At 39.5% G+C, this 16,895-nt stretch overlaps 1 protein-coding gene across 1 annotated transcript in view; it reads right to left on the reverse strand.

Annotated features, from left to right (window-relative positions):
• Nucleotides 1–9,999: 9,999 nt before the first annotated feature.
• Nucleotides 10,000–16,895, reverse strand: part of LOC145980755 (DNA repair protein XRCC1-like) — a 104,002-nt gene continuing 97,106 nt past the window's right edge. Inside the window, exon 11 of the mRNA XM_083113815.1 lies at nt 10,000–10,178. Coding sequence (XP_082969941.1) covers nt 10,068–10,178 — 111 coding nt within the window. The 3' untranslated portion in view covers nt 10,000–10,067. The remainder of the gene's footprint in view (nt 10,179–16,895) is intronic.

The raw sequence follows: 16,895 nt of genomic DNA on the forward strand, positions 1-16,895 counted from the left end.
GAAGGCACCATGTCGGTTGTCACTTGGGAACTTCCCTGTAGCGCGTCGCTTCGGTCTGAGCACCCTTCTTTTAAGGAGCTTTCCGACCGAAGTAACAAGTAGCACGCGAATACGCCATATGAACGTATCGTTTGCTGTTTGGACCCTCATGTGCAATGAATGCTATTTTACAGTCTGGAAGTGTGCGTCACTAGTGCGACAGTGTGAACATCCCGTGTCGCTTGTCCCATTGGTTCGAAAGTTTCCTTACACTCATGTCGATGGCACTAAGAAAGTTTTGTGGGGTTCCCCTTGTCGTTTCATGCAATCATCATTATCATCATCGCCGCGATTAGTTTAAAGTAGAAGAAAAGAGACAGTAAATATCAAAAATACAAATGCTTCAGTGTGTATATCTTTAAAAGAAATGATGATGATGATGATGATGATGATAATGAACCTAATTCATACACAAAAATTTAGTTGCCAAGAGCATTCCACGCGAATTTTTATCCCGTATTATTAACGAAAGTATGACGATAACAGGACGTGGTCGACTGTCTAGAATGTTCGTTAATATCTTCGCGACCACCATAGCAATTGTCACATTCATAGAAATGCTTCATGTAAAAGAATCAGACGTTGCAGCGAAAACTCCATTTACTTCCATTATAAGCAGACGAATGCCATGCACCTGTACCGACACCAGCGCCTCTAGCGGTATCCTTTCTGAGTGGAACCTGCCAGAGGGGCCAAAACCGTCCGTTTTCCCGTCTCGTCTCATCTGAACACAATGCTCGTGACTGGAGAAATAGTAAATAAATCTGTTTATGATGTACTCACAATTCGTATGCTTTTCCTTGCATTTCCGAGTGCAAAGAAAACAAGAATGTTCGGCGAAACTTCAATCCAAGAAGAACAAACAAGAAAATTGAAGAACGAAAACAATAAACTATGTAAACGGACCCACAGACGAATTTATGGAAGTAGATGATCCACATCGAAAACAAGCAAAGTCGAAAGATAAGCAAATAGGTATTAGCAGCGTAAGAAGATTAAACTCCAGTGCAAACTGACATTTTCTTTACAATTGTACGCAAAACAATTTTGAAGGAATCTAGCTAGACAGTTGCGGCAATGCACCTGTTGCTGAACTTAAAAACAAATCACCAACTATTATTCACCAAAAATAAGCAGCTGCACTTAGTAAATATTGCTATTTCTCCTTCATATGAATGGGTGTGTATCACCTACGTCACAAACTGTTGCATTGTGGCTTCGAGCAGCTATGATTGAGGCCAGTTCTTGTAAGCATACGGAATTCAAGCGGGCAGGAGATACAAACACAAACATTCGTGACTTAAAACAAACGTGTAGTTGGTGCATATGTAACGAACGCTACGTGGTGGGTATTTTCTTGCAAACACAAATAAAATTGTCCTCAAATATGTCGGCTGTGTGCATCCTGACGTCACATCAAACCCACCTGTACAAAATATTTTGTTATTAATAGCATATAAATATTTTTCATGTTTGAGTAAAGGTGATTCATTCCTTTCTACTCGTGTCTCTTCTTATTTGTGCGTGTATAGCAATATTTATTTATTTATTTATTTAGCAAAATATCCTTAACAGAACCAATAGTTCCAATTACAATATTAAAAACATTTATAATAAAGATTAAATATACATTTTAAAAATTACAAAAATACAAAACTACAAAATTACAAAATACAAAGCAAAAGATTAAAAAAGATAAAAATGGCAGTAGGTATGTTACACAAAGTAACAGAACAAAACACAAACACAATATACAATCACAACAGAGTACTGCTAAATACTTTAAGATACAAACATATTATACATCGCACAATACCCGATGAACACTAAGATTAATTACACAATTTGTACAAATATCAAATCCATATGAGAGTAAATAAGGCATGACTTTAAATACATAGTATCGACAAAAATATTATAATACAAACACAGCTTCAATCAAATTTACTGTGAATTTAAATGATTAGGCAATGACAATATATGTCTTTTTATTATGGGCTATATGTTATAAAAGGAAGCCCGAAGTCTATTTTAATTCCCTTTTGAACAAGGTTGTTATAATTTGTGCATAGTCTGAAAACAACTGAAGATTTATGTATATTGTTTCTCGATTTATCAATAAAAAAAGGAAGCAAACATCTAAACTTTATTGGCTTAACATTGTTTAAAATATTGCAACACTTCAGGCGAATCTATTAAGTAATTCATAATCTTATAAAGTATAAAATATTGAGCTATTAATCTTCTAGATTTCAAAGGTGGCACCTGAAAATCTACAAGTAAAAAATTATAAGAAATTCTATTTAATACTGCTGAACAATTATACTTTTTAAAATACAAATATCTCAGCAGATATGAGATCATTATGAACCTACAATTTAAAGTGAAATGAGCCCCTATTGGGATTAAAACTCGGGACTTCTTGATTATAAGGCGGCAACTTTACGACTGGACAGGGGCCTCCCCGATGGCGTAGTAAAGATGCTATCGCCTAATCAAGAGGTCCCGGTTCGATACCAGATGGAGGCACACAGTAGTTTGTATCCCATTCCCAATTGATTTATTTTACTTCTCTTTTCTGCCACTTTTGGCTAATCCCGAAGAGTGGGACGAGTGACGAATTGTTTAAATTTTTGTTCTAAGTTCACTACATACACAGATAGGTTAATCAGGATTAGACCTACAGTTTAAAGTGGAATCCGAATCACTGTGCGCCTCGACTGGGTACCGAAACCCAAACTCCTTGATTAGAAGTCGACGACGTAAGGGATGAGTGATGAAACGATGATATTTATGAAGCGACAATCACAAAGAACTCCCAAGCCCATCCCAGGATTCGAACTCGGGTCTCCTGGCGTCGTATTCCGCTGTGAAAACTACAGAACAGGGGTTTATCTATAATTTTCCATCTGAGGGTGTGAGGTTAAGGGGTTGCAAGAGTAAATTTAGTGATAAATGACTATAAATTTGGAGAGCACCAAAAGGCGTGTGGATAAATTACTGGTAGACTTGAATTCATTCGCTTCGCTTCGCCCTTCTATCACATTCGGCTAATCGAGAAATCACTGGTGTGGTCCCAGTGTCGTCTGATGTTCTTCTGTGTGTTTATTTAGGAGATCACTACTTCAAGTGCGTTTAAGGATTAGAAAATAATTGAGGAAAGCCAAATTTGCGCATGCGCAGTTATCGATAATCTTCTCCAAACACTGCGCTTCCTCGTGCAAACGGTAACGCCTCATCGCTTACAAACACGAAGTTACACCCACATTACAAATGTCCACAAGAGTTACTTCCTCCTCAAGTCTACAACATGCTTCACTGCAGCTTGAGGCGGGACGAATTGGAGCAGAGATCAATTAAAGCAGTTCGACTAAGGACGGCGATTTTAATCTACGTCGGGCAAACATTGTCCTGGCCGGTCGCCATTGAAACTCGCCGTCGGAGTTACCACCAACTTCAATGCATCATTATGACGTCACACGGGCTGCAAGTTTCCCGGTACCCCTTCGATAGCGCAAAGTATTCAATATGGCTAATCCAATTAAATGAACCCTATTCATGCAGTGATCTTGGGGACCTAACATCTCCGAACGCAACCCTCTCTCTCCAAAGGACTTCTTTTCAATTAAGAGGACGGACGGTGGCTTACATTGGAATTGGCCTCACTAAGCCTACGTTCCTGGTTTACGTCTTGCATGGTGTATAACCTTCAGATTGTCTTTGACACTGACTAGATAAATTAACAGTGTTGAGAAGTAGTCACTCGGGGGAACACGCCCAACTTTTTTTTGGCGGTTTATAGCTTTGCGAAATGAAGGAGTGTCGCAATGAAAAGGATGTCAAATGAAAGCTACATGTTTTGTTATTGTTGCCTATAAGTTTTATTACTGTAAGTCTTATAGCAAAAGAACCATAGCAAAATAAACAGATGAACGTCAATTTGGGCAAATCACCCCGTGTTCAGGGTAAACTGCTCACCCATTAGGGGTAAAATGCCCAATACAAGAAACAATTGTTGTAATACTTGACATGACATATTTAAAGGAAAATATTCCACAGCATTAACTGGAAGATCATTAACGTTTGTTTCGTAAACAGAACATCATTTGTACAGACAAGCATAGTGTTTCTAACAACATTTTTTTGAATTTACCATAGCCTCTTTTACTGTTTACATTTGTGAGAAATTGCACTGCACTTTGGACACATGGACGTGAATTTGGTACATATTTCATGCATCCACATACTACAACGAATACACTGGATCCAGTCACATTGTGGTCCATTCTTCTCATAATAATGCCCATGGGCATATTGCACTTAATTTCTGTGGGCATATCACCCCACAGCTACAAGCAGAAAATTGAATCACTGGGTTGGCAACTTTGAGCAACATGCGGCAGTTTCACTGCAAATAAATTCAGTTTCTTTCTCTCTTGGGGATATTATTGCACACTGTTAATACAGCAAAGGCCAATATATTATTACCTCAAAAATTGTCTTCTTACCTCATGAAATTAGCCCTGGATGGCTTCAGATTTTTCTCACAAGCTCCAAACCTGCTGCGTCGTCTTACCACGGAGGTCGCTTTCAAACGAGAGTCGGAGAGTTGCCATAACATTAACGTTGCGCGAGATACGAGGGGGGTGGGCATTTCACCCCGATGGGCATATTCCCCGAGTGGGTGTAAAAACTTATGCGGAAGTGGTATTCACAGCCAAACTAGAAACAGATCACCTAAGTTCATTCTCACTTGAGAGTACAGTTAACGAATCTATACTCTGTCCAAGGAATTTGTGGAGCAAGGGAACGAAAACAAGTCCTCTGCGCTAGTAGTGACTCGAGATGGCTCGTCCAATAGACGCGTGGGAAGGAAAGGGACTTAGGGAGAATTCACACCGAAGCGACAGGTAGTACGTGTTGCTTGAGGATTTCGCCCATCGAACGCCAATCGTGACGCTATTGTGTGATTGGCTCCTTTCCGAGCAACACGTGTCGCGTGGGTCTGAAATCTTCCTTAATGAGGGGAGCAACGCGGCTGCAGTTACCAACCGTTTGCAGTAGCGCGCACTGCTTTCCCAGCCCACTCGCTTTCTCCCCTTCTCTACCTTTATGCGCGGCCTTGGCTCCACAAACTCCTGTGACGTAGTATACGGGAATGTGTGGCGCAAGGCCACGCATAACGGCAGTGAAAGGGCGAAAGCGAGTGACTGAGCGAAGCAGTACGCGCTGCTGCTAACAGCTGGTAGCTGCAGCTGCCTTTTCCTCTTCGTGCACTCGCTTCCCCTCTCACGCGTTCATTTGTCAATCCCTCTCGAGTCATTACTTACACAGAAGCTTCATTCGGTTCGCCTGCTCGAGATATTCCCGGGATAGTATAGCAGTTCTGTGTAATTTATACATCACAATTTTGATGCTCTCGTTCTAACACTTTCTAAAATTGAATAGAAAAGTGTTTAGAGACCTGCACAAGACCCGGAAAAAACCCGTCTGCGAGGAGGCGCGCCTACAATAATATGCAACACGCACGTCAAGCCCAGGTGTTCGAAATCGCGCAAGCGAGCTTCACGTCACAGTTGTGCACAGGCATCAATGCCTGCCAGGTTTTTCTATTACCCGGGTCTTAAGAAGACCCGTGAGACTCGATGTAGTTCTTGCAGGTAGACGGCGAGCACTACTGTCAGTGTTGCCAACGGCCATTATATTTCACTACGCATGGAAATATTTGAATTTCTGCTAGGCGCAGGTGCCTTGAGGTTGTATAACCATTGGCGTAGCAAGGGGTGAGCGAAGTGGGCGACCACCCTGGGCCTCGCGCATATAGGGGCCTCACGTCCTATGAGGTTGATACGAAAAACGTAATAAATGGAAGTGAGAAAGATAGAAAAGGCTAATTTTTTTGGGCAATAAAATTAAAACTTTTTTTATCTGGCTTTATATTCTAGTTTAACATTATAATTTGAATGAATACGTCAAATCAGAGGCGGGCGGGAGCTCTAAGCCTAAGGGGTCCCAAAAAAGTCAAAACAATTCTCATTTCTCATGTGAAACATTAACGCAAAAATTGCTTGGACAATTTTATCCAATTATTATTTTCTTGAATAGAAAGCGCTTTGTCTTGGCTTTTCTTCTGTCTCGTGACCTTGCATAGCCTACACGATTTTAATATGTTAATGATAAAGCACCTCAAACTGCCACGGAGCAAAGTATGGGGTATTTAAATGCTCCCGGTGTTTTAAACTGAGGAAGGGTATGGATAATATTTGTAGTTCTTCCTTCCTTCCTACAGATGATTTATCTTCAGAATATCCTGATAAAGTTTTACGTTTCAGGAATGTGCTTAAATCTGAAATCAAGTGCTTTGGCAAAGTTTATTCTCCTGATAGCTCTACACTAGCTTCCAGTGTTCTCTGTATCCTGTACCGCCTTCTGTTTTTTTTCGTACTCTTCAAGTAACAACCACGAAAAAGGAACTTTCTCAAAATTGAAACTTAGGAAAAACTTCTGGAAGGTAGTGTCCAATGGCATGATTCAGCCCAAATTTACCGGACTCAGTAATCTCACTCTTGAACGAGAAAGGACAAGATCTAATGTAAAAGTATCATTCGCTGCCCAGAAGCCAGCTTTCTGTTAAGCAAGGTGGTTTGATTTAAATCAAAATTTAAATTGGGAATTCTATTTTTAAAAAAAATCACTTATTGAAATCACTTTAAATAAAATTACAGAATAATGTACACAAGAAATTTGTAGATATCAGCATTGGCAAAATTACACCAGAGAGAAAATCTGTTTGATTGATTGATTCATTTATTTGGTCAATTTATGCACAATAAGGCTAATCGGGACTGGACCTACAGTTTAAAATGGGATCCGAACCACCATGTGCCTCCACCGGGTATCGAACCCGGTACCCCTTGATTACAAGGCGACGACACTACCACTGCGCTATAGGGGAACACCCCCCCGCAAAAGTATAATGTAGAACAACCACCAGTAACACAAAGTCCAAAATATTTACGATGGCACTTTTTACAAAACTTGGTTCGTACTCCTTTACAGGTGTCAGCAGTGGCGGCAATTAGAGGCGGGGCCGAGAGAGTGCAGTTGCCTCTCCCCCCCCCCCCCCCGACTTTTTGAAACTTTTGCACCACTCTAACCTCATGTATCAAGGGAAATTAAACTGTCCTTGCCCCCCCCCCCCACTTTTGCACCTTGGCCCCTTAGTTTTGGAACCCAATCGCCGCCACTGGGTGTGAGTGATACAAATGTTTTCTAGCAAGGAATAAATGTCTGCAATTTCAAATTGATAAAAGTGATGAACATTTTAAGTTCTCCTAGAACAGTTTAGAATCTAAAAGTTGGCAATGGTGACTGCGTGACTCATGTATCTGGAGACGGTGCAAAACCGGAATGAGCGTTCGCTGAAGATAAGCGAGCTTCGTCTTGCAAGGCCTTCCAGTTACCCGTGGGCTTTCGATGCTTGACGGGTCAAAACTCAGGTATATAGTTTTACTCGCCCGCCCGACCAGCCAGGCGGGCCTAGTAGGCGATTCTGACCGATATGCAGCCCTCTGAAAGTGTTCACTTTCACTGAGAAGGATTAAAGATTACGAAGCAATGGAAAATTCCACTTCAAAACAATTAAAAAGAATTGTTAAAAGGTCCAGCAACCCGTAAATTCTAATAGGTTCTATTGGGTTCTGCAACAGAAGCGGAACCTTTTTTCTCTTACAATTTAAATTCGGTCCAAGTTGAGTATTGTTTCATTTCAATACGGAACTTGGACCGGATTTAAAATGATCCGGGGAAAAGGTTCCTGAACCGAATTTAAATACTTTAAACATAGAAAGGTTCTTTACGGTCCAGAACCCATTTACCCTTGCTGATTTTCTCTCCTGGACAGGAATTGAATTTATTTAAAATTTCTGGAGCTTTAACAACCCTGCAATTGAATAATGGCCGCCGAACTGCACCTTGGACAAACATAGTGTATACACAAAAAAAAAATGCAGAACTGCTAATAAGTGAGCGGAGTGTAAGTACACTGTGGGACCATTCAACTCATACTTCACATAGCATCAACTTAATCTTTAATATATAGAAAGATTTGGAACTGGTAGCAGAAGTAGAGAAAATATGGATGGCTTCCTTAGTTCGGGGATGCGGGAAGGAGGAATAAATGGCCATATGGGAAGAACAATCCAGAAGAGGGAAACATCAGCGTGGGAAAACCACGGAAAAACCGGCATGGGTGGCGCAGACAAGGATGTGAAGGCAGTGAGCATTATGGAGAAGCACGATGGATAAGAATAATGATTTTTATTTAAAAATCATTCTTGATTTTTTTATTGAAATCGGATTTTTATTTATTTAAATAGATTTTCTTGATTTTTTTTAAAAAAACACTTAGAATTGATGGTTCTGTTTTTGGCACCATATATATATATATATATATATATATATATATATAAAGGCTTTTTCTAGTAAAAGCAAATAAAAAAATTATATGTAAATATGCATTTTTCTGCTTCTGTGGAAATGTTTGTTGAATGTGTTAATGAAACTACAATACATAATTTCAGTAACTTTTCTTCCAGTGAAAATGAAACATTCTGGGTGTACTCTATAATTGCAACTTAAAATATATTTTATAGTCTTTGGAGCTGAATTTTGGCAATTTTTTAAATTATAGTTTGCAAAATATCAGCTGCCATGTTTATTTACAGTTAAATGATAATGACACTATTTACGGTTTAACATGATTAGTATTTTGTATATTATTCTACACAGAATGTTTGCTATTTTTGCATATAAGAATTATTGAATTTTAAATAAAAAAAAATGTAAGTGTGTTTATAGTTTACATTTTATATTTCCTTTCGTATGAGCTTCACCCCATCAGTGCATATATTTCGTTTCCTTTCCTCTCTTAGAGCATAATAAACACTATTAAATGATTACGAGATTAATGTACTTTCACCAAAAGTGATTGTGATATATATATACAAAATACGGTAACATTATAGTATAGGGGTGGCGGATTTCTTCAAATTTACAGGAGAAAGTACTTACGGAAATCTTTTTCTGTAGCGTTGTGGAAGTTCCTGAATGTAGTTTTGATCCATTTTAATGCGAATACATGTTGTTTTCTACGAAAATCTCTGTCCGACACGCTGTTTCTGCTGCCGCCATTTGCTTTCTGCCCGACAGCACAATGTTCCGTGTGTTAGATGACGTAACCCCGTAGTCAGTGTTTCAAACTCGCCGTGTTTTCACTAGAACATGACGTGTCGAGTATTTTTATTTCTTTTAACTATGCTTGCCTAACCTAACTTAACCTAACCTAACCTTACGGAAAATGGTTTTTGGGGCTAACGTCAATGGTTTGTGGGGCTAACGTCAATGGTTTGTGAGGCTAACGTCAATGGTTTGCGAGGTATTAGCATAATTTCAAATCCGGGCACGAAAGTAGGTATTTTCCGGTGATCGAGGTTGCAACACTGCATAAATCGACAAAAACACTCGCGCAACGCGCCTTGGACCAGTACGCTATCGCCCGCCATAATGTGTTACAGAATCGAAATAACAAGTAACAGTAAGTACTCGTAAATGTAAGAAATAGACATTATCTTAGTTAGAAATGCATTGTTTCACCTTAGGAAATGTTCCGCATTTCAAAATAGTACGTTAGCAATGTAAAAATGTGCGAAATATATGATTTATAGGTGTCTCCCCCATACTATAATAGTGCCCAAAATCCTTATGTACATTATCCTATAAATTATTTATTTAAAGTAATTTAAATCAATGATTTTTTTTTTGATTTTTTTTAATCACCTTATTTAAATCAATCCAACTTGTGGAGAAGCAATAACGGGACAGGAATGAATGGACAATCGTCAAGGACGCCAAGGTCAGCGTAGATGGAGGTTTTGAAAAGAAAGAAAAAAAACCATCATATTTCCAAAGTCATTCATTGGTACAAATAAATACAACACTCGTGTGAAGGGTCGGCAGCAGTGCACGCTTTAGCTGGAAGCGATTTCGTATGATTCGTAAGGCAAAAGTTTCTCGGCGTCATTGCAAGCCCAGATCCAATCGAATCGCACAGCACTTGCGTCGGGACACTGCTTCGTGAGCTGCAAAGACAAAATAAGGTCAATTAAAGGGATATAACGCAACAGTAGGCAAAAAAAAGCACATTTATTCAGTAATGACTTGATTTATACATCATTAGCACGAAGGTGTGCGCTTGAAAAGGATTTGTTGGTATTTCACTTTCTTGATGCATTCATGTTGCTTCTTATTATTGAGTATATTATTGAATAAAATGCTTTATACAGTATAACAGTCTTCAGTTTATTCATAACGTGCAAAAATGTACAACAAATCCTTTCAATTGACTACGAAATAGGAAATAAACACAGTTCAATTCATGAAACCCAACATTAAGGGAGATTTCACACTGAAGCGACAAGCGACACGTGTCGCTTGAGGATTTCACCAATCGAATGCAGATTTGCGCCGTCTGTCATACCGCAACGGTGTGAAACGGTGCTGTTCATTGGCACGTTCGCAAGTGACATGTGTCGCTTGTCGCTTCGTTCTGAAATCTCCCTGTTTCTTAATTTTTGCCATGTACGTCTAAACCAGAAGCAACAGTACGCTACCTAAGCAAATAAGAAATACAGTAATTAAATTATGAACGAGTAATTTCATATAGATCTTTTTGTTCGCACGCACTGTTCAGTAATTCGACCACTGGTTCCTTGAATAACTTGTACTTATATTTTTGCCACTTAGCGTCGCTTTCCTGTCACTTGTGGCTAATCGCGACGATGGGGATGAATGTACAATCAGATGAAGGTGATGAAGAGACAAGTCACAAATAACACCCATGATCAGGTCAAGATTCGAACCCGGAACTTCGGTGGCGGGATAGAATGTCGACCACTTAACGCGCTTGGCCACCGAGCGGCCTGAAATGGATCGCTGCAAAAGCTGAAACCCATAAAACAGGAGTGAAAATTTATGGTCTATAGAAGAATTGTTCGCCGATTTATTTTAAATCTGTCCGCTTAACGTTTTTACAGCTTTAAATTGCCAATCCGGTGGCAAAAGTGCTTGACACTAGTGGAATGTATACCGAAAAACGGTCAATTTGTATTTTTGCAATATTTTCATGTAATAAAAAGTTATAGCCAAATTCCGGTTCATATTTCACTAATCTAACATATTCCCTCCATATAATTCAAACCCAATGAATATTAATTACTACGAGAGATAGATGGGCGGGGTAGATCGATTTGCCTTTAATTTAGACATAGTAGGCGGAGCCAGGATGGGAATCTGATGATGTGGGGCTCATAAGGCGTACGATGTATATTTAGCCGAAAAATTATGTATCTATTTATTTACTTTTGTGACTGATAATAATATTATTATAATTAGGCATATACCGTAGAGCCATTTAATACAGCAGTAAATATTATCATTACATTAAACTAAATTCTGCTGGGTTTGCAACCGAGTCACACCAAAACTTACATGTTTGTTTTTACGCCCGTTCGACGAAAACATAGCAACAACTTTTTTGTTGTACATAGGCTACATAAAAATGAGTCAAATAGCAAGACTGACATAATTCATGCTAATATTTTTGTTACAACAAAGACCAAGATATAGAATGCAAAATGAGACAGTAATCGTATTATGACAAAAGGCAACGGAGCAATTTCGTAACTAATTTATGTAAAAATAGAAAGAGAAGTAGTTGTTTTGAATGGTAGGCTATTAAATACGATGGGGTACTGAAAAGTTCTCGGTCCTACACTTTTCCCAGGATACACATACAATTTTGTCATTGCTACTATAAAGAGTGTTTTTTCACAGCGATATGTGCCAATTTGCAGGATCATGCCACAATTTTTCATTCGTTCTAAGCCATTGAAGGAACCATGGCGGAGAAGAATGTGGAAATATATTCTGTTTTCGCAGGACAATGCTCCTCCACACATGGCTGAGAAGACACTGGCTACTCTGAAGGATTTCGAGTTTCAATGCATAGACCATCCACCCTACTCGCCAGATTTTGCATCGTCTATTTCCCAACCTTAAAAGATACTCAACGGACATAAAGAAACGTGAGACACGATGTGCCAAGTGTCTTGATCTTCAGGGAATAGAAAGTTTCACGGTTCTAGATCATTTTCTTCTCGGTCAGGCTGTGAACTTCTCAGTCGCCCCCTGTAACGGTAGCTTCATTACACAGAGGGTAATCGAGGGTGAATCTACAGCCTGAAGGGCCATTAACGCCAAATAATCGAGGTACATGGAACTGTTTAACTGTGGGGCTGAATAGAAAGGGTGCACAAGTACCCCCCGGCGCCGCCAGTGACTTACACGAAAGCGAAAAGTGGAAGTGGAATAGAAAACTCTGATAAAGTTTCTATGTCTCAACATGGATTCAAAGCGAGTCAATTTACACTAGAGTCGTAAGACAATGATTAGAGCCAGGAAATAAGGGCATTTTAAGCCAGCTAAAATAAGCAGGCACAAAAGGAATTTAACACATGAAAAAGAGGCACTGAAAGGGGGAAAAAAAGGAAAAATATATTTTCGAAATATAATCACATTTTAATTTTTAATCGGAAAAATGTATACTGACATTTTGAATCAGTGGTGTTATTTGTACACATTAGTCAATTGTGGGAAAATAAACTTCGCTTTCTACCGCAACATTGCGACAAAATCTTCCAAATATAACGTAAACTTCACTTCAGCTCTTCTTCTGTGACTGACCTGTTTTTTCATCTTTGTGATGAACAATTGTTTTCCGGAAATTGTTGAGGGGGAAGGGGGAGTCACGTATATACCAGACTACATTAAACTTTAAAATAGACTGAGGGTCGCAATAAGCGAGATGAGAAATCTTGTAAGACACTGTCAACAACAAAGATATACAATGGATGATTAACTATTTTTCTATCGTGAGCATGACCAACTTAACGGGCAGGATGCCAAGAAATTTTCCCCCACAAAATTTTATCCCCGGCAAAAGATTATTATTTTTATCCCTGCCAGGGATGTGTTTATCCCCCTCAAAGAAAATGGGATTGAGAGCGTAGTATATCGTTTCCCAACTACTTAAAAAACACAATTGAAAAATCATTCATGTCCAATATGATCCAGTCCTCGAATATTTACCTGCCGAAGAGTATGCAGCCTTGTGAATTAAATGAAACTGACCAACTTTGCCAAACCGAGACAACAGCAAGCTGTTTTCCACTTAAGAGCTGATATTTTACAACTTTTAGAGTGCTCTCACAAGAAACTTGTAGGTAGGTTAAATGACATTAAGTTTGGACTTGGAAATAGAAATTTGACCAAGTTCTCGGTTTTAGTAGTTCGATAGCTCTGTTTGTGTATGATTTTTTGGTTTTCTTAGAATGTAAATACAGTAAAACCTCGTTAATCCGGACTAATGCGGTGCTAAGTTGACCGGTTTAACGAAAGTCCGGATTAACTTAAATAATCTAAAAGAACACTAGAAAGTGCATTGAAACTCCGTTTATAGCAAGAAAACACGTTTATTATGGTGTATTTAAAGGCAGGGGCGCCGACTTGTCAAAATTATTGGGGGAGGCCTCTGATCACTGTAACAAATTAATGCATGACTCACTCCCTCTTTTTTTTAAGTTTTGGCCTCAGTGTTCGGAATCTCGTAAAAGCCCATGAATTCCTCACAAATATTAAATCAAAATTTTCATTTACAGTTCGAACGCAAAATGTCAATTGTTCACGGATGGATATGTCGCAAGTTTCGTCAACCATAATAGCAAAATATTCCCGACTTTTAATATCTGCTACCACGGAGCGCAAAACAGATCTCCCTAATATATCAATGATCTCGTTCTGAATGTCATGTGAGAGCCATTTGTAGCCCGAACATTCCTAGTTCATGCTCATCTTCTTCTGAAACTCTTTTTAGTAAAAATGTTAACAATACTCATAATTATATACAGTGCGTCCATTTCGATCTTCAGCCGAGAGATCGAGAGAAGTGTGGCGGGCGGCGCTGGTGGAGATGCCGACATTTGCGGCCTGTAATGCCCGCTTATTTTTATGGACATATGCAGACATTTATATAAATATTGCAAAAGGAGCACTAACCTGTGTTATAATTTATCATCTGTAATTCATCCAAGTTCTGCCCTTATATACACAAAAAATACGCTTTAGAAACGATGTTAAGAGCCACAGATAATAAAACATTTTAATCATAGTTTTGACCAGTAACGTCCTCCTTAAGTTTATATCCTTGAGTTTTGTGCCGATGGGGATCGTTTGGAGGTTTCGAATGTGCAACACTGTATCAAGATTACGCTGCAGACGAAACCGTTAAATGTCAATGGTTGTCGTGAGCTTCCTTGCAATCCGAAATCTCCGAGCTCGAGTTTTTTGTTCCTTCGCGACTAGATGAAGACAGACCTGTGAATATAGTGGTGAGCAGATGTAAACCAAGAGCTTGTTAATTTCGAACTGTGCGCAAGAGTGTTATTCTTGGTTACTTGCCGTTACCTGTTTGTGTTATTGCAGTGTGTATGTGTGTTGTGTCAGTGAGACGATTGGAATGCCAGCCGCAAGGTTCACGTTACGAGGGGGGCTGAAAAGTTCTCGGCCCGACCCAGAAGGACTTTAGCTACAGGCACGAAAGTTTCAGGCTATTCAACGTATTCTCCCCGAAAGTCTATACACTTGGCACTTTGTGGATATCAGTTTGAACAACTCTTATAACACAGGTTAGTGCTCGTTTTGCAATATTTATATAAATGTCTGCATATGTCCATAAAAATAAGCGGGCATTACAGGCCGCAAATGTCGGCATCTCCGTCAGCGCCGCCAGCCACGCTTCTCCCGATCTCTCGGCTGAAGATCGAAATGGACGCACGGTACTTAGTATATAGTAATACGTCATGTGTTTTGCTGTCTTTGGTCATAGTCCCCCAAAGTTGATGGTTTAGCGGTCTCAGCCCCCAAAGTTGATGGACTACATTTCAAATGTGTATTTAAAGTTAAGTTCATGTGGCACAATTCAGAGTAAACTTTACAAGAGAAGCAAAATAATACATTAGATTATCTTAAGGGAAATTATTTGGGGGGCTCTTCCCCCATCGATAACATTGGGGGGAGAGCTCGAGCCACCCCCCAGCACCATGGAGTCGGCGCCTATGTTTAAAGGGCATAGGCCTAAATACACTATACAGTAGAGTATAGGGGCTGTGTTTTTTGACAAATTTGTTGATGAATGTTGTTCTACTTCAAAAATTGGTGTGTCGGCTTAAAGCAAGGGGAGTCCGTTACGGAGAAAAATGACGAATGCGATTGTTGACTTCTAGGGTCCCGATTAACGAGGTTTTACTGTATACTGTTTCTAAATAACGTGTAAATATTATCATAAGATCTAATGGCCTAAGTTAGAACCAATGTTCTAGAGTATTTAGAACAGCAAACGCAATAGTTTAGTTTGCTGACTGGTAACATATACAAATTTGCTTATCCAATAAAACCTAATTCCGAAATGAAGTCACAAATAAGCCACTGAGTGAGCATCCCCCCCCTCCCCTCAGAAAAAAGCTTAGTTCGCACACTGCTCTTTTAGCTATTCTAATTTCACAGAAGGTTTATTGTTAGTTTTAGGCAGTGTAAATTGCTTATTTTAGACGCCACAGGTGATGAGACGATCTCTATTTACCCTCATGTTACCTGACCATTTACTGTTAGTTTTGTTAAGCGTAGACGCATCCATAACGTTAATTCTAATCAATCGTTGTTAATTTTAATCCCTCACTCCGCCCATGGCGGTTGGAAACTCGCGTGACTCCAATACGTGCACACACACATATACAGCCATAATTAAGGGGCAAAGCTCTATCAAACTAACAAGTCTGAATTAGCACAGTTACGTAAACCACAAACCAATCAGAGGACGTAATCTTATCACGTGCCATAGGCAGATTACAAAACGGTTATACAAACCCGATTACCGTAAACCGTATCTTCCAAAGCTTCAGCTTCCAAGCCTATTTCTGCAGCCTTCGATTAATGGCGCTGTTGTGGTAGTAACTTGGGTTGCTGAGTTGAAAGCCCATTACGCGCAACTGATATCGCCATTAGCACAACATTTCGACGCCTCCCGACGGCCAGCTGGGCATTAACCTTGGAACCTTTCGCCATTTACAATGGCCAGTGACAGGACGCAATTTTCACCCAACGAATTATGCATGTGCGAATGGTTGCTTGTGATAAGTGGAATCAGGAACGCCAAATGTTCACGTATAACATATTGAAGTTTGGCCCTCAATGTTAGGATACATGCTGGAACAAGATGGGGTTGGGTTTACAGTGCTTATTCGACGCTAGAAGAAGTGCACGAAAGTTAATTAGAATTTTGAATCTACTTGCCTATGTGATAGGCAAGAAACTCCAAGGATCTTGAGATTTTTTCACCTTGCCCGCGTTTCGATACGTTCAAGCGTGAATAAAATGGAGCGTCCCTTTCCATCCACAAGAAAAGTAAGTTTACAGTGGATAAAATATACATATTTCAGAACAAAAACAAAAATCTGAATACAGATTCAATTTTAATTTGCTGGCCACGAGACGAAATCCGACACAAATTTTAGGTCCCAAGAAAAAAAGTGCTAACCAAAAAAAAGTTCTTGGTCGCCGGAGGCCCTCTCCCCAACCTCAAGGTCCCTGCAGGAGTTTTTCTCAGGGGGGCAGCTGTGCTTAAAGTGGGGGAAAAGTGGGGTGATGCTTTCCCCCAGTTGACAGAATTCTCATAAAGCATCCAT

This window comes from Lepisma saccharinum, chromosome 28 (genome assembly GCF_977018435.1).
Source record: "Lepisma saccharinum chromosome 28, izLepSacc3.1, whole genome shotgun sequence".
Lineage (NCBI taxonomy): Eukaryota > Metazoa > Arthropoda > Insecta > Zygentoma > Lepismatidae > Lepisma > Lepisma saccharinum.